General features: G+C 44.9%; 1 protein-coding gene across 1 annotated transcript in view; it reads left to right on the forward strand.

Moving 5' to 3' along the window:
• Positions 1–7,816: 7,816 nt before the first annotated feature.
• CLSTN3 (calsyntenin 3) overlaps positions 7,817–27,517 on the forward strand; it is a 32,467-nt gene continuing 12,766 nt past the window's right edge. The window contains exons 1-14 of the mRNA XM_044679082.1: positions 7,817–7,880; positions 11,163–11,285; positions 11,710–11,905; positions 13,176–13,384; positions 13,662–13,811; positions 14,161–14,346; positions 14,847–15,128; positions 15,750–15,862; positions 17,195–17,357; positions 18,405–18,464; positions 19,052–19,209; positions 19,324–19,472; positions 23,702–23,928; positions 24,672–24,842. Of these exons, the coding sequence (XP_044535017.1) occupies positions 7,817–7,880; positions 11,163–11,285; positions 11,710–11,905; positions 13,176–13,384; positions 13,662–13,811; positions 14,161–14,346; positions 14,847–15,128; positions 15,750–15,862; positions 17,195–17,357; positions 18,405–18,464; positions 19,052–19,209; positions 19,324–19,472; positions 23,702–23,928; positions 24,672–24,842 (2,251 nt within the window). The remainder of the gene's footprint in view (positions 7,881–11,162; positions 11,286–11,709; positions 11,906–13,175; positions 13,385–13,661; positions 13,812–14,160; positions 14,347–14,846; positions 15,129–15,749; positions 15,863–17,194; positions 17,358–18,404; positions 18,465–19,051; positions 19,210–19,323; positions 19,473–23,701; positions 23,929–24,671; positions 24,843–27,517) is intronic.

A 27,517-nucleotide genomic window follows, 5' to 3' on the forward strand; every position in this document is an offset into this window, starting at 1 on the left:
TGTCTCTCTCTCTGTCTCTCTCTCTGTCTCTCTCTCTCTCTCTCTCTGTCTCTCTCTCTGTCTCTCTCTGTCTCTGTCTCTCTCTCTCTGTCTCTGTCTCTGTCTCTGTCTCTCTCTCTCTCTCTCTCCTCTCTCAGTCTCTCCTCTCTCTTTTTCTTCTCTTTGTCTCCTCTCTGTCTTCTCTCTCTCTCTCTCTCTCTCTCTCTCTCTCTCTCTCTCTCAGTCTCTTCTCTCTCTGTCTCTTCTCTCTCTTTTTCTTCTCTTTGTCTCCCCTCTGTCTTTTCTCTCTCTCTCTGTCTGTCTCCTCTCTGTCTCCTCTCTCTCTCTGTCTCTGTCTCTCTGTCTCTTTGTCTGTCTCTCTCGGTAATCTGTAGACCTTTTCTGAGTTCTGTTTTCTATCAGCTTGGATAAATGGATTTATTTCTTATGTGCGTTCTTGTGGAATTGACATTTGGTAGGGAGAGAGTCAAGCCTTGGATACGTAGCTTCTTTCCCACCAAATTCCAGTTGCACAATAAACACAACTCTCATCGATTCTACTCCTCACAGAAGCAGGGATCAGTGAGTATAATTAATGTGCCAACTCTGAGCTATGGGTTTCTTTTACAAAGTAAATGCCAGGTTGTTAGGGAGGGAAGGCAATAGCAGTTGGGAAGATCAGAAAAGGCTTTAGATAGAAGCTGTCATTGGAGTGTCTTGAAGGAAGAGAGGAATTTTATGAGGTGGAGGTGAGGAAGGCACTGGGGACAGCCAGTGAGTGCAAAGGCATTAAGACAAGGAGAGTGCCTTATGTGGCGATCAGAGAAAAGCTCAGATTGGCTAGACCAGAGAATGCAGGAACAAGAGTAATATATAACGAGGCTAAAAAGAAAGGCTGGGGCACGCCGGGGAAGGTATGGTTTGAAAAGCCAAACAGAGCAGTTGATATTCGATCCTAGCAGAAATAGGGACCTATCGGAGTTCATTTGGCTAAGAGAATGACATGGTTCTGTTATTACTTAATAAAATCATTTGGGGAGACAGATTGGAGAGAGGAGACATGAGCAGGGGCACCAATTATGAAGCTGTTGCAAGAGTCCAGGAAAGGAGTAATAAATAAAGGCCTGAGCCAAGGTAGCGTTGATGTGGGTAGAGAAAAGAGTTCAAATGGGAGAGATGTTGCAGCAGTAGGAATGGTAGAAATAACGAGATGGAAAATGAGGGGTAGAGTACAATTCCAAGGTTGGGAAGCCGGGAGACAAAAGAGTGGAGGTGTCAGACAAAAAGAGGAGAGTTTGACAAGGGCTGGGTTTGAGTGGAAAAATAACAAGTTGTTTTGGATATGTTGCGTTTGAGATGTCTCTGAGATATCCATCCAGTCAGAACTGTCAAATAATCAGTTGAAGATATACAGCTAGAGTCTAGCAGAGAGCCTAGGCTGGCTATATAGATCTGAATCATCTGCATCGACATGATAATTAAATCTGTAGGAACTAGTGAAGTCAGGCAGTGAGAAGCTGTAGAGAGAGAACAGGGCCTGGAGCCCAGCCATACAGTACGCCCCTATTTAGGGACAGTGATGTGGATGGTGACCAAGGATGAAGTGGAGAAGGAGCAGTCAGACAGATAGAAGGAAAAGCTGGAGGGAGCAATGGTGGGAAGACCCCAGAGGAGAGAGTATCAGAGGAGAGGGCCATCCAGAGTGTCAGATGCTGCAGAGAGGCCAAGATGGATGAGGATTAAGAGCAAAAAGGCCATTAGGTTTGCTAATTAGATCATTGGAGAGAGCAGATTTAGTTAAGTTGTGAGGTCAGAAACTCGATTTCAGAGGGTTGAGGAATGATTGAGAGGAGAGTAATTCAAGACATAGCTTTTACTTGAGGGACCTGTGATGCTGAATAAGAATTTTGGGTAGTTCAAGAAGTAGCAAAGATAGCCATGTGAAATTCTTCTTCTAATAAGAGGAAGGATCCAGCTTCCTTCTAGGCCTGGAGAAATTGATGCAGAGGACCAAAGTCCAGTGGGGCAGTGTCTATGGGATATTTGGATCACATTAGACTGGCTCAAACACTGAGAGAGCTCACCTCTGCAAAGGTCTTCCAGAGGCATCAGAGGCAGCTAGTGTGTACAGTGGATGGAGAGCTGGCTCTGACTCCGGGAGACCTGAGCTCCCATCAGACACTTGCTAGCTGTGTGACCTTGGCAAGTCCCTTACCCTCCACTATAAAATGAGAATAATAAAAGCACCTGCCACTGGGACTGTTGTGAGGATCAAATGAACTAGCATGGATAAAAGTGCACAGTACCTGGCACGTAGTAAGTCCTTTATAAAAATGGTTATTCCATTTCTCTCCCTTGTTGGGAAGCATGGCAAATATGTTATGGTGACAAAAAGCCACCCCTCAGAACATCATTCAATTCCCTCAGGAGTGCTCTACAGAGAACTGAGTAGAGATCATTACTTATGTTATATATCGACTATCACTGCATCTTAAAAACAAAACAAAATTTAAAAAAAAACCCTTAGGAGGCAGCTAAGTGGCTCAGTGGAGAGAGAGCCAGACCTGCAGATTGAGAGGGCCTGGGTTCAAATCTAGCCTCAGACACTTCCTTGTTGCGTTACCCTAAACAAGTCCCTTAACCCCCATTGCCTAGCCCTTACCACTCTTCTGCCTTGGAAACAATACACAGTATTGATTCTTAGGCAGAAGGTAAGAATTTATTAAAAACAAACAAACAAAACTCCTTACCTTCTGCCTTAGAATCGATACTAATGATCATTTACAAGGCAGAAGACTGGTAAGGGCTAGACAGTTGGGGTTAAGTGACTTGCCCAGGGTCACATAGCTGTGAAGTGCTGCCACATTTGAAACCAGGACTTCCCATCTCTACGCTGGCTTTCAATCCTCTGAGCCACCTAGCTGCCCTACACATTTATTAATTATAACTGTGAATGTGAATGGGATGAGCTCACCCTTTATAAAACAGAAGCAGAGAGCAGAATGGATCAGCAATCAGAATCTTGTCAGAAAGTGACAGATAGGAAGTGTCAGAGATGATATTTGAACCCAGGACCTCTCAGTCTCCAAGTCTGGCTCTCTCTCCACTGAGCTTTAGCATTCTTGATACTATTTAAAAAAAATAAAAGTGTTCTACACTCATATTCATTTTTTGTTTCTGGTCTTGTGTCTATCTTCTGTGAATCTCCTTTTTAAAGTCTAAATTGGCTGGCAAGTTCTCCATGCATCTGCATCTGTATCTGCAGACAGATCTCATATTTTTTCTCATTGGAATTGTTTATTTTATGTCTTCAGAATTTACTCCTTAAGTGTCTCTCATTTCTCCTGAGCTGGCTTCATTCTAAAACATTTTACATCACAGAATACTACTAACTTTCCCTTAAACCAATGTGTCAGCACACTCTTTGTGTCATACATGAATACTAGCCTAGGGGGCTGGGAAGCAGTTTTATTTTGTTGTTGAGTCCTACAGTTGTGTCCAACTCTTCCTGACCCTGTGGACCATAGCATACCAATGACTATCCATAGGGCTTTTTGGAAAAGACATTAGAGTGGCTGGCCATTTCTTTTTCTAGTGGATTAAGGCAAATAGAAATTATTTTCAGAGTCACGTAGCTAGTAAATGTCTGAGAACAAACTTGAACTCAGGTCTTCTTGACTCCAAGTCCATTGCTATATCCACTGAGCCACCTAGTTGCCTCTAGTTTTATTATAGGAGAATTCTATTCTCTAGACACTGATTGCATTTGTCAGTACTTTTGACAGTGTGATTCATTATCCTACCCATATATTAGAGTTTTTGGCTTTGAAATAGGCCTTCACTGGCAAATTTCAAGACGGTATATAGAGTTCAGTTTTGTAGACAACCAGGTTTGTTGACCTATTTTCCATTGTGTAAGGTTGGAGATATAGACAGGTGTTTTTTTGGTTTGGTTTGGTTGTTGTTGTTTTTTTTTTTTTTTGGTCAGACAGAGATAGGTAGTGGTAATAGCTAACAATGAGTTCAGTACTCAGTACCTGCCAGGAAAGACTGAAGTGGATGCAGAAACCATTGCAAATAAGTTTCATGTGTCCATAGTCATGAGAGTGCCTATTGAAGAGGTGAAGGTGATCTGTAATATGCTTCTAATACAGAAAAGTGTGGCCAGGTGTCTAGGACTTCCTCTGGAAAGTGTGGTATCAGGAAATGTAAATATCACTGCCTTGAACCAATTCTTCCTATTCTGGTTGTTGTTGGATAGCTGACAACAAGGGCAAGTGTGTAATGAAGGCCTTTGGGAAATCATACAGCCAAGAAATGGAATCATAACCCTTAAATATTCATGCTTTATTCCCTAGAGCAATGATGGTGAACCTTTTAGAGTCTGAATGCCCAAACTGCAACCCTCACTTCATGTGAACTGCATGTGAATCCCCCACTTCACCCCAGACAGGGGAGGGAGGAAGCGCTCCCATTGGGCTGCTGGGCAGAGGGGCAGGTGATGGGAGAAATGTCCCCAGGGGTTTATGGAAAGTGGGAAGGGAGCAATTCTCTCCAACATGTGTGCCATAGGTTCACCAACATGGTCCTAGAGGGTACCTCAGAATTAAGAGAATGGCAGATGTTGAAACTATGCAGTGGATTATTGTACCAAATATCAACTGATCAACATAAAGTGCAAGAAAACAGTGCTACCATAGGCAAACCATTATATAGCCATGATGATTTTGGACTCTTGGGCTTAGAGATCTCTGGAGTTGGTATGAAATATATTCTACTGGCTAAATTTGACTTCTTAGGCCAGTAGGAAGCATGAGCCTGTGCTTGTGCTGTATTCAAAAGGCTTTGCTATCAATTAGGAGAATGTGACTACCAGCTAGACTTTAGAACTTGTTTGCTGGATGATGGCTCATACAGAGAGGACCAAGACTGTCATTTAAGTGAAGAATAAAATGTACATCAGTACCTTTCAGAGATTCAGAAAATTCAATTTTAATTTAACTTAATTCAATTACATTTAAATTTCCTGGCCGAAGAGGAGCCTCTGCTTAGATAGGAAGGGTTAAATGTAGAAACTACTCTTTTCTTACAAATATCCCAGTTATGGAGCCCCAAAGACACCTGAGAATACTGATTAAAACTGCCTTGTTGGGGTCTAAAATTAAAGAGAGTGAGACTGGATATGACTTCAGGCTTAGGGCTGTGGAACCCTGGATCATCTAAGGCACCAGGACTATTTGGCCATTGACCAAGATAAATTATGATACCCCAGATATAATGGTAGAGAAAGTTACCCATAGAGGCAGATAACTCCCTTTGCTGGAATTCATGTAATATGTATGTAACTTCAAAGTGTAACATGTTATATATTGGAGCAGCTAGGTGGCCCAGTGGATAGAGAGCCTGAAGTTGAAAGGATCTGGGTTTAAATCTGGCCTCAGACATGGCCTCATGTCACCCATATTTGCTTAGCCATTGCCCTTCTGTTTTAGAGTTGTTACTAAAAGAAAGGGTTTAAACCCTGCCCCAACATATCGTATATCACACACGACCTTTATTTGGTCTTCAGTAAGCAATTTGTGTCTTAATTATAAACATTGCATGATTCCTCTGAATATGGTCTGAAGGATACCACTTGACTATACAATATGCTATGTGGTATGTAAAGCACGGGACTGATGTATTTGGCTTGCAGTCTGGCATATGTTTCTACAGGCAACACATCTCTGTTCTTCTACATGTAACTTTAACATGAGTGCTATGGACTATTCTACTGATGAGTGTAAGAGAACAAAAGATGAAGGGAGATGAAGAAGGGGTGGGGATTGTAAAACAAAGGGACTAGGAAGGATGGGGGAACCGGTACTCCAGACAGATAGACAGACGGGTTCGGTAAATGTCTTATCTATATAAATAGGGTTGAAGATATGGAGGAAGGTGGGTCTTCTTGTAGATCTCTTCTAAAGGAAAGCAAGAAATGAACTAGAAGCCAATGTCAGCCAGATGGCTAGGGATTGGGACTGGAATGCAATGTGACTACCACATAGTATTGCTTAAGAAATACTTTCTGGTTGATTAATTGGGATATATTGTTCTTAATTTTAGTTTTTCCTGAGGAATTAGGCAAAAGGAGATGGAAGTTGGGGTTAGTGTCAATTGTGGAGAGCCTGAAGTTTTCCTAATTTGAAACTGCTTTGGAAGACAGTGAGCTTCTTCCTAGTGATGTATCAGAAGGCTGAGCATGTCTTCTCTGGAAGCAGAATTGCTCTTTCTGGTTGTAGGAGGCTAGCATGGAAGAATCTCATGGGATCCCCCAGCATTTGACTAGCTCACAGGTTCCTGATAGCCCAATCCTAAATCACAAATCTAGGCGAATCAAGAGAGAGAAGATGATCCTACCCCGATAACTGGCCTGCTATCACTGAAGAGTGTTGAACTCAATGCACCTGTGCCCTCTCACTCTGACACTCCCCCCTCCATTGAACTGGGGCTAGGAGTGAAGAGGGAAGATGACAATCATTGAACCCTAGAGGAGAAGCCTATAGCTTGAGGAGGAATTGGGCCATAGCCCCAGTGCCCTGGATAAAGGATGAATAATGAGCCCTGTTGGGTGTTTACAGGAACTCTCCACATCCTGGCTTGGGACAAAAGGGTTCTTCCTTGTCCCCAGAAAAAGTCTGTCTCCCTTTCCCCTAGCCATGGCTCTTTCCTTTTCCAGTCTCATCTATAGGTCACTGCCCTTAGACTCTCTTTTGGCTTCTACCTATATCCAAGCTGTGGGTTCTATTACGAGTCTGAGCTCAATTTTTATGCATGCTTTCCCCAACCTCCCAAGTGCTGAAGTAAGCAGGATTTGGTATTAAGCTAGGTGTGGATGTGGGTAAAATAATGGGAAGATGTTAGAAGGAAGATTTAACAAGAACAATGCCAATGTTCATAGATACCCTTGTGTCTCTGTCCATCTTTGGTCCACAGGAGGAATTTCCCTACATTCTGGGTGGATTGTGGGTGTTACAGGTGAATTGTCCCAGCAGGAAGATCTAAGAAAAGAAAAGGATGCTGCTTCTTTCACATTAACCCTAGGGTTCTCTCTGCTTCCACACTGAGAAGCCCAAGATATGTTTCAGCCTGGGGGCTGGGATGTTGGAGTCTCTTGGGCTGGGGCTATGGGTTTAGTCCCCATGGTTTACAGGAGAAGCTGAAGAATCACACTGGGAAAGTGGGGGAGAAAGGATAGTTGGTGCACAGATGGAGAAGAGAGGCGGTGTTTGGGAGATAGCCCCCTTTTCAATTTTCCAAAGGTTCACATCCCTACTCCCTGTTGTACAGTTCCTTCATCTCGTGTTGTTCTAGTTTTCCATTCATTCCATGGCTCTTCAGCTTTCCCTGCAGTTCCCCTGCTCCCCAAATTGCAGTCAGGGAAAAAAAGCCCCACCACATTCTCCAGCACCAGCATCACAGTCCCCATTGGTCCCCTCCCTCCCTGCAGCACCAGCCCCCCCGGTCACCCCATTGGCTAGAGGTCCCATCAATCCCCACCCGGCTATGCTGACATCATTCTGCAGTAGCAGGGATGGGGTGGGAGTGAGTGAGGGATAGAGAAAACCCGGGGAGCGGGAGGGAAAGAGAGCCATTGCTAGCCCCCCTCCCCCACCACCTTATCTATACAGGTCAGAGTCTGCCCAGGTCTGCTCCTACGGATTAATCCATGAGGTGCCCCTCCACTGTCACTCCCTTGCTTATCCTTTGACCCTCCTCCCCGCAGCATCCTTTCCTGAAGGTGGAATAAGGAGGGAAGCTCCCAGGGGAGAGCAATCTCCTTGCCCTGCCCCACACCATGGCCCCCTTGCTGCTTCCCCTCCTTCTGACCTCCCTGCTCCCCACCAGCTTCTGTAATAAAGGTGAGTGATGGGGGGGCACTCGTGGGGTGGGGGGGGGAAGGGGATAGGGAGTTTGGAGGTGGGCAGGAGATGCTAAGGCTCTTTGAGTATGACCTGTGTCTTTCCTTCCATCCATCCTTCTCTCCATCCATTTGCCTAGTGTTGCATGTTTCTGCCATGCTCTTCACCCATGCGTTTCTCACTGTTGCCCTTCTCCCCCCCTCCCCCCCACCCCAGGTAGTTCTCCTCGTCTCCAGCCCAATGTCCTTCCCCACCTCGGTCCTGATCACATCATATTAATTGCTCGTTTCTGCCTGTGCTCGCACATTGGTTTCTCAGCTTTCAGCAGAAGTTGTATCTGAGGGGTGATACATAGCTTTCTTCATCTCTACACAATTCTCAAGGGGCTTTATTTTCTCTGAGTGTATAGCAAATTGACTTGATTTTTTTTCAATCTAGACCCAGAGAGAAATCATTCCCTGTAGTTCAGCCATTCAGAGCACGTATGTTTTGGCATGTTCCTGTGCATATATGTTATTGTGTCAGCACACAGCTGGGCTGTGGGTTACCAAAGCCCGGGAGCCCTTTAGCAAAAAGGCAGGTGCTAAAATTAATAAATTCAGCTGGATAAGGTGTTCAGAGAGAGACAGGGAGAGGAGGAAGAGGGTGAGGTTTGGGGCAGAGAGCTAATGGAGAGACGTAGGAGGAGGAAGAGGATGAGAGAAACAGGTGTGGGAGAAAAATACAAGGAAGGAAAAGGAGAAAAGAGATATCAGAGGTGAAAGAGAGATAAAAAAGAATAGGGCAGAATTGAAGATCTGAAAGAAAAGAGGGGAGATGAGAGGAAAAAACAGGGGGGAAGAGAAGAAATGAGAAGAGGGGAATGACACTCATATTGGAGAGCAGTGAGGATAAGGCACAGAGAGAAGAGAGGAAAGGAATGAGACAGGGTGAGAAGAACTAGGGTGAGGAAGGAGAAAAATTGAGGAGCAAGGAAAATAGAAGGGAGAACTGGGAGAAGAGAAGAGGAAAGAGAATCAAGGATAAGTAAAATAAAGAAAAGGAAGGGAAGAAATGAGGGGGGGAGGAAAGAAGGGAGAAGACACCTGAGACTGAAGAGAGGAGAACTGGGGTGAGGAAAGAAGATGAGAAAAAGAGAGGGGAGAATTGAGAGAAGAAAAGAGAGAAAAGAAAGGGAGAAGAGAGCGGAAGAGGAAATGGGGAAAGAAGAGGGAAGACGTGGTAGGGAAAGGAGAGAACTGGAGAGAGAAGAGAGGGAAGGAGAGAAATGGGAGGATAGGAGAGTGAAGGAAAGAGAAAAGAGAGGAAGGGAGAAGGGAGAGAAGAGAAGGGAGAAGAGAACTGGAGGAAGAAAGGGAAAGGGGATAGATGAAAAGGAGAGAGGAGAGAATGAGAACTGAGAAAAAAGGAGTGGGAGAAAGAGGAGTGATAGCTGAGGGGAGAGCCAGGGAGAAGAGGCTGCCCTTGCTCCACCTGTTCCCCTCCATCTTGTGTTCCTTCTCTGTCTTGTCTATTGCTTGTTCTCTGTTTGCTATTCCTCTCCTCTTTACATCTCCTGCCTCAACCTCGGCTTCTTGGTGTCCTGCCACATCGTCTTTACCATCATGTGGCTCATCCCTCTGCTATGGAGGGGGATAGGGAGGGGCATGATGTCTACAATGCACAAAAGACTGAGGGTCCAGTACATGAGAGTTCTATTCTCAAGTAACTGCTTTGACCCCTCAAAATGCTGGCAACCAAGAATTCTGGCTTCTGCAGCACAGCCCTAAATGATATTCGAGATAAACTTCCTCTCATGACTCAATTGTTCTTTGGTGACATGATTCCCATCTCTCCCACCCTTACAGGGGAAATCGTCTCTTCCTTAATATAAGAGGAACCTAGGAGTTGGTGATGAAGGAGGGCTGAACAGATAGAGCTGCCTATTCCCCAGTGGAGTTTTTGTGTTGAGTAGAAAAGTGAGGGCAGTGGGGCAGAAGATGAAATGCTAAAACCAAGTTTCTTGTTGTGAAACTTGGAGACACTGATATGGCTCCTACACATGGCCTGCCTTGTGCCCTAAAACCCTCACTTTAGAGCCAAGATGACCTCTGAGGGAAGTTAAGGGCAAGGTTCAGATGACTCTTTGGGGTAGAAATGGTGGTGGGTGGGAGAAGCTATGAACTCTCGGATTGAACTCAGGTGGGGAAAAGGAACCAAGACCACCTCTTTGGTATGGATAAGAAACAAAATGGTAGGAGCACGGCTTGCTAAAGTTGCAGAGATATGGGACTCACATCTCAACTCCAGGCCAGGGCTAGATATGATGGTTGTAGGAGCTACAATCCTAGGGACTGGCAGATGTGTACTGAGTGGATGTGCTAAGCAGGGGGTGGGGGGTAGGGAGGATTAGTGATGTATGTAGGCCAGCTCAATAATTCTCTAGGATGCTGGCACCATTGGGTCCAATCATGGCCATTGATTTCCCTGCTCTATTCCTGATCTTTCCAATGGAGTCTCCCTCCCTTTGCCCTATATCTTTTCTTCCTCCCTCATACCTTTACTGTTCCCTGGGGGCATATTCTGGATTGAGAGTTGGCTGGAATAGATATGACAAAATAGGGAACGGAAATTGAAATTCAGAGGAATTGGGGTTTGGAGCCTTTTCTCTCCCCCTCCCTATCTCCACTGTGACCTCAATCTCTCTTTAGCCTCTTTTCTGGACTTTTTCATTGCCAATTCCTATGCTTCCTCTCCCTCCTCTCCCCTCTCTGCTACTTTCCCAAGGACCTGAAGGGCTTTGACCCTGATACTCAGAGCAGACCTTAGGTCTATGAGGTATAGATGATTGCCACAGAAAGAGGACGAACAGACTTTATGTTCTGCCCTTCACCTCCATAGCTTATGTCATGTCCTCAGTCCATTCTCTGGGTGGACCTGTGTTCTTCCAGTAGATTATAGTATAATGGAAAGAGCCTTGGATTTGGGGGCTGAGGATCTAGGTTAGAATACTGACTTTGCTCCTTATTACCTGTTTGACTTTGGGTAAGTCTATTAACCTCTCTGGGCTTCAATTTTCTTATGAGAGAAATGATGGAAGTTTAATTAAATGTCCTTCAAGTTCTCCTTCCAGCTCTAAAAAAGATTATTTTCGCAAGTGCAGAGGAAGGGTATCAAAGCCAAGGAGTTGGAGGTGGGGGAGGGATGGATGAAGAAGAAACGCAATGCCTGGGCCTAGAGGGATTGTTCATAGAGTGGGGTCTTGACTCACAGGGGCTTCTTCTCTGTTCCCTGGGGTGTCAGCCAACAAACACAAGCCATGGATCGAAGCAGAATATCAGGGCATTGTCATGGAGAATGACAACACGGTCCTACTCAATCCACCACTCTTTGCCCTCGACAAGGACGCCCCTCTACGTTATGCTGGTAATGGAGGGAAAAGCTGGGGTGGGGTAGGTAGAGACAGGGAAGAGAAGCTACAGGCATAATAATGTAAGTTGGGAGATTTGGAAGGCATGGGGAGAAAGAAGGGAAAGCAGAACCCAAGGATGGGGGTGAGGGGAAGGGCAATCAGGGAGAAGGACATAGGCAGGGGTTAGGACTGATGGGGATCTCTCTTCTGGAAACATGGGAAGGAAGGGAACTTGGTTCTAATAGACATGGGGGGAAGGGCTAGAACTAAATAGATCTGGTCACAAGCAAGGAAGGAGAGATGATAATAAGGGTTCTGGAAGAGTGTCAGGCCAGCAGAAGGTGGGAGGGTATAATGAGGGTTAGGGTAAATGGGTCAGTGGGAAGCTAGGGGAGAAGCTGATGGAAATCACATGGCCCTCTTTTCTTTTCTGACCAGGTGAAATCTGTGGGTTTCGACTGCATGGGGCTGGGGTTCCCTTTGAGGCTGTGATCCTGGACAAGGCAACCGGAGAGGGGTTGATCCGAGCCAAGGAACCAGTGGACTGTGAGGCTCAGAAGGAGCACAGCTTTACGATTCAGGCCTATGACTGTGGCGAAGGGCCAGATGGGGCCAATACCAAGAAATCACACAAGTGAGGGAGTCTTTGGTTTTGCTACTAGAGCCCTCTTCCCTGGGATCCTATCCCTTCTCCTAAGGTCACATCCATTCCTTACTAATATCGGCAACCCCCAAGCCACCTCTTTTCAAATAAATATCTCTGATGGTGGGTGGTGGTCAGAACATTCAGTGACATGGTCCCTTGGTACCTTTTAGTCATGGGCACAAATAGCCCACAGACTGTGTATGTACACTTCATGCAGATCCACTCTCAGACTGCAGGTAGTATGAGTCTCATACATAAAGACCATACCGAAAACATGCCACACAGACAACATTCTTTCTCCCCAAAGGTGTTGCATACACATTTTAAATAGCACATGCCTCTCATATATAAATGCTGTACGTATTCCCCATTATATTTTCTTTTAACCCTTGCCTTCCATCTTAGAATCAATACTGTCTATTGGTTCCAAAGCAAAAGAATGGTAAGGACTAGACAATGGGGGTTAAGTGACTTGTCCAGGGTCACACAGCTAGGAAAAGTCTGAGGTCATATTTGAACCCACGACCTCCTGTCTCCAGGCCTGACTCTCAATCCACTGAGCCATCTACCTGTCCCCTCCCCATTTCTTTTTATAGTTAAAACTTTTTTACTTTGGATTTTGCTCTTGGTTTAATATCTCCCATTTCCTGACTGGGCTACTTGATGTCAACTCTTAATGCAGACAAATGCTTCGAACTCTTAGGAGAATTCTTTTTTTTTTTTTTTTTTTTTTTTTAATGCTTACCTTCTGACTTGCCCAGGGTCACATAGCTAGGAAGTGTCCAAGGTTAGATTCAAACACAGAACCTCTCCTCTCTAGGCTTGGCTCTTTAGTCCTGGCTCTCAATCCACTGAGACACTTAGCTGCTTCCCTTTAGGAGGACTCTTGACGCCTCCTAGTGTACTGTCTGGCATTCCCAGCCTCATATCAGAGTCCATATTCCCTATGTTCCCTTAGGAGGCTGATTCTATCATCTCTTGGGGGATCATTTACTCTCTTTCCCTAAGGTGGGTACTTCTCTTCTTCATTGGGCACCTTTCCCCTTTAGAGAGCTCTTTACCATGGGGCTTTACTAAGAACATTTAGGGGCTGTGTGGGAAATGAGGCAAGGGGACCTAACGGATACAATCCTGCCCCAGACTCATCACTACTTTGATGTGGTTCCTTTCTGGATTTCTCTCTGGTCCAACTTTTGAACCCTAAGTTTTCTGGATGTTGGGACAATGCTAACTCTTCTCCTTTCTCTGGTACGTGCAGGGCAACTGTACACGTCAGGGTAAATGATGTGAATGAGTTTGCCCCAGTATTTGTGGAGCGGCTCTACCGGGCATCAGTGACAGAAGGGAAGTTGTACGACCGCATTCTAAGAGTGGAGGCCATTGATGGTGACTGCTCCCCACAATACAGCCAGATCTGCTATTATGAGATCCTCACCCCCAACACTCCTTTCCTCATTGACAATGATGGTGAGTTATCCCTACTCCCATCCTGATGATCATAATTCTTGTTCATAATTCTAAACAACTTCCTATTGTTTAGTTTATTCTCTATTGAGCACATCTATCTCTCTCTTTCTCCCTTCCTCCCTCTCTCTCCTCTTCCTCCTCCTCTCTCCCCCATTTCTCTTTCTCTCTTTTCTCTTTCTCCTCCCTCTTTTCTCCCTCCTTCTCTCTTCCCTTTCCTCTCTCCCTTCCTTCTTCCTGCCTTTTTTTACTTGCTATACGCCATCATTTTATCTTTCAGGGAATATTGAGAACACAGAAAAACTGCAATATAGTGGGGAGCGGCTCTATAAATTCACAGTGACAGCATATGATTGTGGGAAGAAGAGGGCAGCTGATGATGCTGAGGTAGAGATCCAGGTGAAACCCACATGCAAACCGAGCTGGCAAGGTGAGTCCATTCCTACTCCCAGACTCAAACCTTACCCTGATCCCTTGGCCCTCAACCTGACCTAAAAGGATGAAGTGAACTCAACATTTAGCTCTCAGTTTGCCCATCTCTGGGCTTTCAGGATAGTTACAGGGTTCAGCCAGGGGATGCCCGACTCCCAAGTAGAGGCGACAAAAGGCATATAAGGCATCAGATGTGGAATTTGCAGCATTACCTGTGGACTGAGCATGCCAGCCATAAGCTCACCTGGACTTTGTGGAGCCTGAGAAGATGGGTGTGGGGAAAAACAGGATAGTGTATGGGAGAAACAGCTTACTTTCCCTCTCTTTGTTACCCCATCTCTCTACAGGCTGGAGCAAAAGGATTGAATATGCACCAGGTGCTGGAAGCCTGGCCTTATTTCCGGGCATCCGCCTGGAAACTTGTGATGAGCCACTGTGGAACATCCAGGCCACCATTGAGCTGCAGACCAGTCATGTGGCCAAGGGCTGTGATCGGGACAACTATTCAGAGAGGGCTCTTCGAAAACTCTGTGGTGTGCCCCCTTCCCCACCCTAAGCCTGAGTCATGTTCTTTTGCTCTTCCTCATCACTCCTTGACTTTGTCTCCCTCTTCCCAAGAATCCTTCCTTACACAATCTCCTTTGATCAATAAGTGTGTCAATAAGTAACCATTCCCAGCTTTTAGGCACTTGGGGTTCAAGAAAGATTAGGTTTCCTTTCTAGTCCCAAAAAGCCGAGATGGGACAGATGGATATAATTGACAGAAAGGTGATTCTAATCCAGGACTACAATGGCTGAAGTGTATTGAGGGCAAACAGGGGTTAGAGTCTGCTGGGAAGGCCTGAGAAAGCTTCCTGGTGGAGCTGGCTCAACCTGCAGCATGGTGACTGTTGTAAAAGAAGAGGGAAAAGATACTTAAAGGGTTCCTTCCTTCTTCTCATCCTTCATTTTGAGCACAACTATCTCAATCTACTCATTCTGCAACTTGGTTCTAATATGTCTGTCTTCCTTCGGGGTGGGGGGTGTCCTGCAGGTGCTGCCACAGGGGAGGTGGATCTGCTCCCTATGCCTGGCCCTAATGCCAACTGGACAGCGGGGCTCTCCGTACACTACAGTCAGGACAGCAGCCTCATCTACTGGTTCAACGGGACCCAGGCTGTGCAGGTCCCCCTGGGCAGTGGGGGTGGGGTTGGATCTGGTTCCCAAGATGGCCTCAGTGACCATTTTACTTTATCCTTCTGGATGAAACATGGAGTGACCCCTAGCAAGGGCAAGAAAGAGGAGGAAACCATCGTGTGCAACACCGTCCAGAATGGTGAGCAGCAAACTGGGAGACAGGAGGCTTAGGCTCTACATAGACCTTGTTTTGTGGCAAATTAGCTGTGAAATTGAGCAAGTCACGGAACCTCTCTGGGCCTCAGCTTTCTCATCTATAAAATGAATGGGTTGGACTAGATGAGTTTTTAGGTCCCTTTCTAGCTCAATAAATATAGAATCTGTCTCTACCTATAAATGTGGATAGGTAGAGAACCCAATGTTCCTGGAATACATTGGAATGTACACACCTATCAGGGCATACATTGGCACCACCCTTTCCAATCCATTTCTTAATCCAATGATCTCTATATAATAGGAATTTAATCAATGTTAGTTGAATGATTGGGTAAATGAATGGAGAACAGAATTTCATTATCCCTTTCACTCAATTTCAATTTCCAATATGGGTCTGCTCCACCATTTTCCCCACGACAATGTGACATCTTTAGATGTGAATATACATCTACCTTTCTGCTCTTTCACCATCTGTAGGACTTAAGCAAGTCCTTTCTCTTAGCTTGACCGCCAATCTTGAGAGTACTTAGAGGTCCTTTTGCCTTAACTTACTCTTGTCCCAAGTCTTGGTGTCTGATTTCTGCCTCCCCACCTCTCTCTATAGAGGATGGCTTCTCTCACTACTGGCTGACAGTCCATGGCTGCCGAATTGCCTTCCTTTACTGGCCTTTGCTGGAGAGTGCCCGTCCAGTCAAGTTCCTCTGGAAACTGGAGCAGGTGAGGATTGCACAATGGAAAATTCAGACTCCCGGAGACACCCAATGGATGGGAAAAATATTGGGAAGAGATGCTCTTCACCATCTATTTCCCATCCATTTCTTCCAAAGCTGTGCCTTCTGCTTACAGAAATCTTTCTGCAGCTACTATTCTCCCTTGTTTTCTTCTTCTAAAGCCTGACTCCTCCCAAAAGTTTTCCTGGGTTGAGGGGGTATAGGAGTAGATTGCCATTAACGTCAAACAGATCCTAATTCTTGGAGGTTTTCTGTAGATAATCCTCAGCCTGCTGATCCTAGATTGCCCATGGTTATAAGGGCCAAAGAGCATGTGTAATTTTAAAATTGGTAGATAAATTTAAAAGCTTATTAGAGTCAAGATATTTTTCAACCAACCTATCTCGAGCTGACCACAAAGGAGTGGGCTTTTTGCTCCTTTGATTTCTCCTGTTTATGTTCTGGACAAATGGCTAAGTAATCACATGTGCAAAATGGACAGAGATTGGAAGGGAAGCAAAAAGCCTGGATAATCCCAGAACTAGATCCTCAGTCCTTCGATAACTTAAAGCTTTTCTCAGGTTTGGCTGAGAATAGGAACTGGCTATTTCCATCTCTTAATCTCTCTAGTATTTTGTATTGCTGTCTCTGCCTTTTCTCCATTCCTCAGTCTCTCCCCCTTCTGATTCTTAGATGTAGTTAGGGATGGCCCTGGAAAAAGTATGAAAGAGTTGGTTTGCCTTTGAGATTCCCTTATATTTTTCTTCCTTCTTCCTTGCCCTTTGAGAACTCCAATGGCCCAGTATTATTATGTGACTGAACTTGCTTTAAAGGATATTTAGAAACATACCTGGAGGGGGCACTACTTTACAGAAGGGATTTTCTAATGATGGAAATGCATGCACTATGACACCCATGGGAGGGAAATATTTTTATTTTTTAAATCACCTATGCTGAAGGCAGATCTTGATGTTAAAGGGTTAGTATAATGATAATCAACAGTGAGAAGTGAGGTCTCCCTCCTCTCCTAGGGGGCAGGGATTATTGCTACTGAGACTTCCTTAAAGACTAACCAATAAGGGGGCAGCTAGATGACTCAGTGAATAGAGTGCCAGGCCTGGAGTTGAAAGAACCTGGGCTAGAATCTGGCTTCAGTCTGTGTGGCCCTGTGCAAGTCATTTATCCTTAACTGCCCAGTCCTTGCTGCTTTTCTGTCTTAGAATTGATACTAAGACAGAAGGTAAGAGTTTAATAATTTAAAAGATAAAAATAAAAAAAGACCAACTAATGATGATGATCCTGCCTTAATTCCTCTCCTGGTTCTGTTAACCCCTTCCAGGTTTGTGATGATGAATGGCATCACTATGCTCTGAACCTTGAGTTTCCCACAGTCACACTCTATGTGGATGGCATTTCCTTTGACCCTGCTCTAATCCATGACAATGGCCTCATCCACCCACCTCGCCAAGAGCCTGCCCTCATGATTGGGGCCTGTTGGACTGGTGAGTCTTACCCCACCCTTACCCCAACCCAGAAGCCACTCAGGGACAAATTCAAAATGAAGACTACCAAGGAATGGTTTGTGAGTTAGGGTTAGTGAAAGAAGGGTGACTGATAGGGAAAGAGTAGCCTATATTTGCTGGGCTTTCAGAAGGTATCTCATGCATCCCCTTGCATCTTAGCAACCTAACCCTAAGCTCAGAAGAGCAGGAATCTCCTGTATTCTTTCCATGGTGACATGATTCATGTTCTTTCCCTCCCCTCCTTCCTTCCTGCCTCCCAAAGCCAACAAGAATTCAACTGGGTTTTACAAGTATCATTGATCAAGATCTATTTCCATATTATTAATATTTGTAATAGAGTAATCATTTAAGGTCTACATCCCCAATCATATCCCAATTGAACCGTGTGATCAAGAAAATGTCTTTCTTCTATGTTTCTACTTCCACTGTTCTTTCTCTGGATGTGGATAGCATTCTTTCTCATAAGTCCTTCAAAATTGTCCTGGATCATTGCATTGCTGCTAATAGAGAAGTCCATTATGTTCGATTGTACCACAGTGTATCAGTCTCTGTGTATAGGACTTCACATGGAATTCCTCCAGTTCATTAAGGAATCTCCTATATTTAAAGAGCTCCAAAGAAGGAGATTCCAAAGCCATGGAAATTGGTCAGCATCTCAGACTGCTAAAAAATCTTCCTACTAGAACTTTTGTCTGTTTTCTCCTTGCTCCATTATTAGTGGAGATGGAGAAGAGAACTATCTCCTTTGGAGAAGCATCCTTCTGAAACCCTCTTGAAACTTCTCTTTTCACTTTTCCTTTCTTATTTGAGGCTATGGCTTCCATGGCCTCACATCTGAAAATTTTATCAGATCACTCTGAGGTCTAGGTGATAGGTAGCTGATGGGAGGAGGGTGCTGCCCAGAGATTCCTAAGCAAGATGTATTTGGGAAGAGAATTCTGCTTGCAGGTAGACAGGACCTTTCCTTCATTCCCATTAGTGCACCCATTCTCACTACCCTAAGCTCACAGGTTCTCTTCCTTGCAGAAGAAAAAGGCAAAGAGAAGGAGAAAGGGGGAGGAGACAACAGCACAGATGTGAACCCAGGTATAGTATGTTTGTGCAAGGAGCAGTTTCCATGGGAGAACTGGGATACCCCATGCCCTCTCCAGCCCCATTAAGTCACCCTCTTGGGGACCATGACCCAAACAAAGACAGCAGCCCAGGGTCCATTCATCTCTGTGGTGAGGTAAGGTGATCTCTTGATTCGCCTGGTATTTATTGAGGTGAAGGTGGCAGATGGAAAGGAGGACGAATGGGCAGTGCATCACCTGAAGCTAGCACACCTGGGCCTTCTGTGTAGTCTAGCTGGGCCACATAGGTGGAGAGGTTTACAGCCTGGCTTGGGAACTGGACTGTGTTTTGGCAGACTGCTGCTTCAGACCCCTCTTGGCCCCCTTTCTGCTTGTCTCCTTGGTCTGAGTTCCTCGTTCCCCTTCTTGCTCCACTGGACTTGTCATTTAGTCCTTGTTGCTTCTCCTTTGGCCTTCAGTGGTTTACCTTTATTGTCCCTTTGTCTCGATATCCTGATCTCCTTTGCTTTTTTCTTCTCCCATGCCCCCCTTTGGCCCATCTCTCTTCCCTCTGTCTCCTTGTCTCCCTCATCTCCTCCTGCTCCTATGTTCCTGCCCTAGGAGACCCTCTGCCGATTCACCACTACTTCCATGGCTACCTGGCTGGTTTCAGCGTGCGCTCAGGCCGCTTGGAGAGCCGCGAGGTTATCGAGTGCCTCTATGCATGTCGGGAGGGGCTGGACTATAGGGACTTCGAGAGCCTGGGCAAAGGCATGAAGGTACAGGCCTTCCTTTACCTGCCTAGCATGTCTTCCTGCTCCCCGTGCCCTATCTGGCCCCTCCTTTTCCCGCCCCTGGTCCTGCTCACAGCTCTGTCTATGTCTGGGGCCCAGGTCCACGTGAATCCCTCGCAGTCCCTGCTCACCCTGGAGGGAGATGATGTGGAGACCTTCAACCATGCCCTGCAGCATGTGGCTTACATGAACACTCTGCGCTTTGCAACACCCGGTGTCCGGCCCCTGCGCCTTGCCACTGCTGTCAAGTGAGTGTGGGGGTGAATCATTTTAGAGTTCTAGAGTAAGAGAGGACCTCGGAAAAAGTCATAGTTCTGCCCTTTCCAGACAAGGAAACAGGCCCAAGAGACTGAGGGCTTTGTCCAGGGTCGCCCAAGAGCGAGGGGCAGAATAGAGGCCCCAAGAGGATTTTGTGGCCTTTGGGGGAAATCTCCTCCCTTCTGGGCCTCTGTTTATATCTTTGTTCCATTCTCTAAGCAGGAAAAGAAAGAAGAGGATTAGATAGAGGGGACCTAGCTTCTAGTCCAGCTGACTGACTCACTGTGTGACCTTGAATCCAAAGCACTCACTCTCTGGTTTCCCCCCTCATTTATCCTACTAAGTCCTGCCTCCCCATGTCCATCTAAGGCTCAGTGTGAGACACTTTCCCTACGGGAGAAACGGTTCAAGCTTTTATTTTTTGTCCAAATGAAGCTAGGAGATAAGGGACCAAGCCATTCTCAAGTATGCTTTGGGCATTGAACCACTGAGTCCTTAGTGAACACTTATTTTCAGCATGTGCTGCCATCTAGCGGATGGAAGCGGTTTTCATACTCGCCCCACCCCTCCACCTCCACCTCCATCCCCTCCTTACTGGTTATTAAATCCCTTTCCCCTGCTGTGCCCTAGTTTCTCCATCAGCAACCAGAGAAGCAACATCCCTAACTGTTCCCTATCTCCACGGTGAAACAGGATGGGCTCTCATTTATGGGGGGCTCTCAGCTCCCTGGGGCTGCTGGGGGCTGATATCAAATTTATATTAGAGCTGGGGGGGGGGGGGAGGGAGAAGGGACTTTGGGAAACCAGGCTAGAGAACCAGGTTTTTATGATCCAAGATTTGGTTAAGGCAAGGAGCAGGTATAGTTAAACTGGGGACAGATTAGTTTAAGAATAGAAGTAGATGACACTGCCTAGCTGTGAGACTTTGGGCAAGTCACTTAACCCCCATTGTCCAGCCCTTAATGTTCTTCTGCCTTGGAAATGATACTTAGTATTGATTCTAAAACAGAAGGTAAGGATTTTTTTTAAGAATACAAAGTAGATGAAGTGTGTTATTCTCTGCAAAAAACCTTTCTAATTGTTACAAGTAACATAAACTGTTATGATGGATTTAGTCTGTGGAAATCCCAAGCAATCTTTTACCCCTTCAAATTTTTAGAATCTTTTTTGGATGAAAGAACCATATTTTTTGTCCAGACTGGGAGCTCTGTGGTAAAGCTAGCTTCAACCTTCTCTTGGTTGGATGGGTTATTCTCTTCTGGGTCTGACTTAGCTTCCTTTACAAGTAGGTCATGGAATAACTGGTCATATATTTAGAGTTGGAAGGGACCTCAGAGGCCATCCATACAACACTCTCATTTCATACATTGAGGAAACTGAGGTCCAGGGCAGTGAAATGACTTACTAAGGTTACAAAGGAGTAGAAGATGGAGTCAGGATTTGAACTCACATCCTCTGATTCTAAATGTAGTATTCTTTCCATCATATTCTAGGTGGGGGGACACTAGGACTGTCCTTACGGGAGAGGGGGTTGAGGAGTGGAGTCCTTACTTCCTTACATCTGAGACCACCACTCTGTGCAGCCCTGACATTTTTTGAGTCAGCTGCACATATGGATAGACGCCCTCCAGGGACTCACTTATTCTAGAATATATTGTAGTCCAAACACAACTTTTTCTTACTATATCTAACTTCTAGCTTTCATTTGGAGGTCTCCGTCACTAGACTATCCAGAATTGTGGTTTCAGTGATTGACTCCATGTATTTTCCTCAATTCCTTTATCTCTTTTACTCCCACAACTTTAAGGATTGTCTCAACCAGATGGTCCAAACCTTTATCTTTAGCCCTGATCTTTTTTTAACTTGCTTTTTTCAAGTACTTACTTGTAGGCAAGTAGATGGTACAGTGGGTAGTGTTGAACTTGAAGTCAGGAAGATCTAAGTCTGAATCCTACCTTGGATACTTACTATGTGCAAGTCACTTGACTGTTTTCAGTGTGTTTCCTCATCTGTAAAGTGGGCACAATTACCTCACAAGATTGTTGTGAGGATTAAATGAGATAAATGAGATGTAGGGGAAATGGGGGCCTCATTTTACAGAGGGTCCATGAGGAGACAAGAGCTCTGGGAAATGGCCCCACAGTATGAAAAAGAAATATATATGAAAAAATATGTAAAAAAATATATAAAAATATAAATGCTTTTATTAATATTTCTACCCCATTGCCCCACTGTCTGGATTTAATATGTTCAGAACCGGGGTCAGCTTCCTAAATCTTCCCCTTTTCCTGACTGCTATATTTCTAGTATTGGTACCATCATCCTCTTAATAACCTTAGCTCAAGATTTCTGGGTCATTTTTTATATCTCCCTATTCTTTCCCTTCTTCCCATATCCAAACACTCACCAAGTGCAATCAGCCAGAGCCAGTATTTTGGCAACTAGGTAATTCAGTTGAGAGTGGTACGAGGATGGGGTGGGAACACAGATCCAACAATGTGACAATGCTACAAGGCCGAGGAAACCAGTTCAGAAGAGTTTGGGACAGCGGGGCAAGGGGTGAAGTGAAGAATTTGGTGATTTCTTATTTTAATTAATTACCTTCACTAGGTACTAAGAGTACTTGTTTCTGGGTTGGAGAAGCAGCACGATTATTGCCAGCACCCTCTACATTTTAGTTCCTGCTGCCCCTCTTTAGTGTTGACTCCCTCTGCCATATTTATAGCAAAAACTCTCCCATAAATCACAACTTCTCCATTGATACAACTTCCAACTTATCTCAAGTCCTCATTAACTTTTCCTAGACTATTGTTAAACTGCTTCTAATATGGCCTCCCTGCCTCCGTTTTCTGCTTTCCAATCCATCTTTCACATAGCTCCCAAAGCAATCTTAAAGCTATTGACATTTTCCAGCTCTTTCCTATATTTGCTAATTGACAAACTTTCCTGAGCTTATAGACAACACAACCAAACCAAGTGACTTGTGGAGCTCAAGAGGAAGTTACTGTCTCAGGTTAGAGCTAGTTAAATGATGAGTTCACCTTTTTGGTCAACTCCTTCTCTAAACCTCATGCAAACAGTTGCCAGTCTGTTATTTTCAGGCCATCTTGGATCTCACAACTCACAAATCCCCACTCCTCAATGTCACAGTGACTCTGGAACTATAGGTTCGGTTCCTTCCTCTCTGCTGAGCCAAGTTCCAGATTATTTATCCCTCCCTATTTTATTTCTTGCTCTCCTTTGCCACTCTCCGCCTTGGTTTTAGCTGCTACATCAAGCCTGTTTAGAAGTACAAACAGTAATTGTTCTTGAAGCAAAATGGCCTCTGTTGGCACAGAGGAAGTCTCTCCTCACCAGAACCAACTCTCTTTACCCCTGAAGATGAGATAGTCTTTCTATATAACTGGTGGTGTATAGCTCTCTATCTGAATCTTTTAGTTAGCAAAAGTGCAAACTCCAGCTCACTGGATGCCCAACCTATTTTGGGAAGTGTTGATATCGTCACCCTGGACGGGTTGCTCTAGGCAGCTATTCTATTGGTTTGGTTTTGGGTCAGCCTCCAAGGCAAGGCTAAGTGTCATGATGCCATCAATGTCTTGTAAGAACAGAATTAGTGAGTATGATGGGGTTTGGCCCATTAAATCAAAGGAGACAACTCTAAAACTTGCCTTTGTTACCTTGAATTAGTGAGTCAGGCCGCTGGGAAGGGGACATTCCCTGGGGTCCCCTCACTCTCTTGGATTCTTCACATTGCTTGTTATGATGCTGAATTCACAGCACTTGCTTTTGGGCAATTAAAGTCTCCTTTGTTAGGACACATGCTACAAAACACAAATACTGTACACATTCATTTTGCAGGTTAGTGTTAAGTTTATTTTGGTTTTGTCTGATAGGATTATTTATTAGACTTAGTAGACAGAGAAATAGAAGGAAAGCACATTAAGCCATGGTCCCCTACAAGGTTTAAAGAGTGCTGAACCAAATCACAGATTCTTCCTACCTAGAACCTTTCCTGCAGTTGGGCATGATCCCAGGAAGGGAAATCTTTCCCCCTAGTTTTGTTACACTGGGGTAGGTGGCTGGAATTAATAACTCTTCCTCTCCTGCCATTCTCCTTGTGAAAGAGGGTCTTCTCCTGAAGAGCCAGGATTAGAAAGAGGAGGTAATAGAATACTGCATAAAGGTAACTAACTTTCCCCTCCTAACCCTCTTAACATAGATGCTTCAGTGAGGAGTCCTGCGTCTCCATCCCTGATGTGGAGGGCTATGTCGTGGTCCTCCAGCCAGATGCCCCTCAGATCCTGCTAAGTGGCATGACTCATTTAGCCCACCCTGCTGTGGACTTTGAAGGGCCTGAGGGAGTCCCTCTATTCCCCGAGCTCCAGATCACCTGCTCCATCTCCCACCAGGTGGAGGCCAAAAAAGATGAGAGCTGGCAAGGTACAGGTAAGGCAGCCCTGGAAACAAAATCAGAAGAAAAATACAAGGTCTTTAAGTAGAGTTGGAAGATAAGTTTCTCATGAAGAAGAAAGTAACTTGGTTTTAAAAAATCATTACGGGGGGGGGGGGAAAGCTGGATAGCTCAGTGGATTGAGAGTCAGGCCTAGAGATGAGAGGTCCTAGGTTCAAATCCAGCCTCAGACACTTCCCAGCTGGGTGACCCTGGGCAAGTCACTTAACCCCCATTGCCTACCCTTACCATTCTTCCACCTAGGAGCCTATACACAGAAGTTAAGGGTTAAAAAAAAAAGTTTAAAAAAAATCATTACCTTTCATATTAGAATTCCAAGCCAGAAGAATGGTAAGGGGTGGGCAATGGGGGTGAAGTGACTTGCCCAGGGTCATACAGCTAGGAAGTATCTGAGGCCACATTTGAACCCAGGATCTCCTGTCTCTAGGCCTGGCTTTCAATCCACTGATCAACCTAGTCCCCAGAAACTTGATTTTAAAAGAGGAATTAGCATGAGCATTTGACCCTCAGAAGTAGAGGCAGTAGGGAGTTTGGATAGAGGGTTGTAGGGAGTTTGGATATCGTAGATTGGAAGAGGTTCTGAAAACACCAGATAGTGTTTGTCTTCATTAGAAATGACTATTTCCTGAAGGAAGAGATTAGGCCATGAGGGAATAACTGTCTTCAGGCATCCACTGCTTCTGGAGGTACTCCATATGTGACCCTTTCCTCTTCTCAGTGACAGACACTCGAATGTCTGATGAGATTGTACACAACCTGGATGGCTGTGAAATTTCCCTCGTTGGGGATGACTTGGACCCAGAGAGAGAAAGCCTACTGCTGGATGCAGCATCTCTGCAGCAACGAGGACTAGAAATCAGCAATACTTCTGCCTACATCACCATTTCTGGTCAGTGGAACCCTAGGATTACTTCCACTTAAAATCCTAACTGGAAATTCTTGTGCCTGAGATAACTTCTGTTTGCGGGGGCAGAGGGGAGGAGAGAAGGGAGGATAGCCCAGAAGCCAATCGATCAATGGTATGTACAATTAGACCAGGAGAGAAGAAGGCCACTCCCTTAGGCCAGTGATGGACAAACTATGGCTGTGGGCCAGATGCGCCCCCCTGAAATGTTCTATCCTTGACATTATTCCTAATCTATCGAATACAATGAGTAGGATACAATACAATGAAACTTCAAAAGATTTGCCTTAGAAACAGACTGACAGATGAGCATTTCCTTTCCTTTGGCCCCCTCTGTTTGCCCATCACTGCCTTAGACAATCTAATTTGAATGATTGCCTGCCCTTCACTCCTCTCCCATTTCCCTGTTCCCACCAAGTGGATGGGGTAGAAGACAAACCAAAGAGGGGGGAAAGACACTGATCCTTGGGGATGGCGTCCTAGGGCCAGGCCAGGGATCAGGGATGATTGCAGGGTCTGTTGGAGTACCCCTCACCCATTTCAGCACCTTGCAGCAAAGTCCACCCTCATTAGAGCTCTGCTTCCATCTTTACATCACTTTTTCATAGTACCGAATGGGTAGGAAACAGAGGGGGTCTTTTCTTTTAGGGCCCAGAGATGTAACCGGACATTGTGTGTATCTTTTCTAAGACAGAAAACTTTCTTATAAGTTCATACCTAATGAAAGTGATTCCCAATTCAAGCTCCAAATATTTGCCTTTCCCCTCTTTCCCTCCTTTATCTTTCAGTACATGTTCCTGCTAGAGATTCATCCACCCCAAAACAACTGAATTCAGCAAACATTAATTAAACACATGCTTTGTTCAAGACAGTGTGCTAGATCCTGCGGACACAAATACAAAAGCAAAACCATCTGTTATTTCACCCGTCGCCTCCTTTCCTCTCTCTTGTCACATTTGCAGGTGACACAGTGCTAAGAGGGAGAGTGTTTGATGACAAATTCAGGATCTAAAAGGACCTCAAGCAGCCAGAATACTGGGCTGAGCCAAACGAGATGAAAATCAGCAGGAATCCATGTCGAGTCTTATCCTTAGGTTCAAAAAATCAGCATCACAAATATAAGTTGGTGGGTGAGGCAGGGACTATGGCTAGCTGGCAGTACTTTCTTAAAAAAAGATCTGGGCTTTAGTGTACTGCAAGTTCCATATGAGACAAGAGTATAATATGGCATCCAGAAAAAAAGCTATTGTGTTGGTAGACTGCATTAGAAAGGAATAGTGTCTGAAATGAGGAAGATGTGAACCCTATTGTACACTTGAAAAAACAAAACTATGGGTGTTTAACCCGAAGAAGAAAAGACCTAGGGGGACACGTGAGAGCTGCCTTCAGCCCTGGAGGGCAGAACAAGGTGCAGTAAATGGGAAGGGGCATCTTCAGAGGCACATTTTAGTTCAATATAGTGAAAAGCTTCCTAACAATTTAAGGTTATCCAAAAGTGAGAAGGGCTGCCCCCTGAGATAGGGGGACCTCCTTTGGTTAGAAGTTCTTAAGGGAAGACTGGATGAGAATTCTGGTTGAGAATACTACAAAATAAGTTCTTACTCAGATAAAGGTTGGCCTAGCGGGCCATGGACGGCCCTTCCAACTACAAAATTCTATTACTCCTTTGCTCAGTAGCTCGACTACTAAATCAATTCAATTCAATAAGCATCAATTACTTTATCTAATGGATTCTCTAGCTATCTAGTTCTGTATGTCAGTCCATCTCCTGTTAAATTTGATGGTGCTAATAAAGCATAACCTAAAGCGAGGTAGCATGGTATGATGGGAAGAGAACTAGAATTAGAGTCAGAAAGATCTGAGTTCAAATCCTACCTATAGGCTGACAGGGACAAGGACTAGGTTTGGTTTTACTTTTCTTTGTATCTCCAGTACATCATATAGTACCTGCGCTAGCAAGCTTTCTGACTAACTGACTTAATCTGTCCATGCCCCAGTTAATTCTCAAAGACTCTAAATAGTAGAGCAATTGTCAATCTGCAAGTTTCCTCATTGGGAATTCTTTGTTCTAGTGAAGTCATTAGACTAGTCCAAAAAAATGAAAAGATACAATGCTGGGGTTTCTGAAGGTAGATTTCCATTTTTCCAGGGACCAACCAACATATCAATAAGTCTGTCTCCCTATCCATTAACTACCCCCTCTCTTTCTCTTTTCCCTTTTCCCTATCTTTCATTTCCTAGGCCTCCTCCTTCTCTCCCCTCCTAGAAACCAAAGAGCTATTGTTCTTTCCTAGCTGGTTCAACTCAGCAGGAGCATATTTCCCACTAAAACAAACAACTTTTTTGTGTTTTGTTTATGCTTCAGGTTTTTTTTAAGCACCCCTGTCACTTCCCAGTAACACCTCCAAGCCCTCTCTAACAAACAGAAACATATTGCAAAAAGAATCTATAATCACAGACATAACATCTGTTGAGGCAGAATTAACTAATGGAAGAGGCCAGAACTCTGTATCCTTTAGTAGTTATGCTTGTTTCTCCCTCCCTCCCTCCCTTCCTTCCTCCCTTCCTTCCTTCTTTCCTTCCTTCCTTCCTTCCTTCCTTCCTTCCTTCCTTCCTTCCTTCCTTCCTTCCTCCCTTCTTCCCTCCCTCCCTCCCTTCCT

This window comes from Gracilinanus agilis, chromosome 5 (assembly GCF_016433145.1).
Source record: "Gracilinanus agilis isolate LMUSP501 chromosome 5, AgileGrace, whole genome shotgun sequence".
NCBI lineage: Eukaryota > Metazoa > Chordata > Mammalia > Didelphimorphia > Didelphidae > Gracilinanus > Gracilinanus agilis.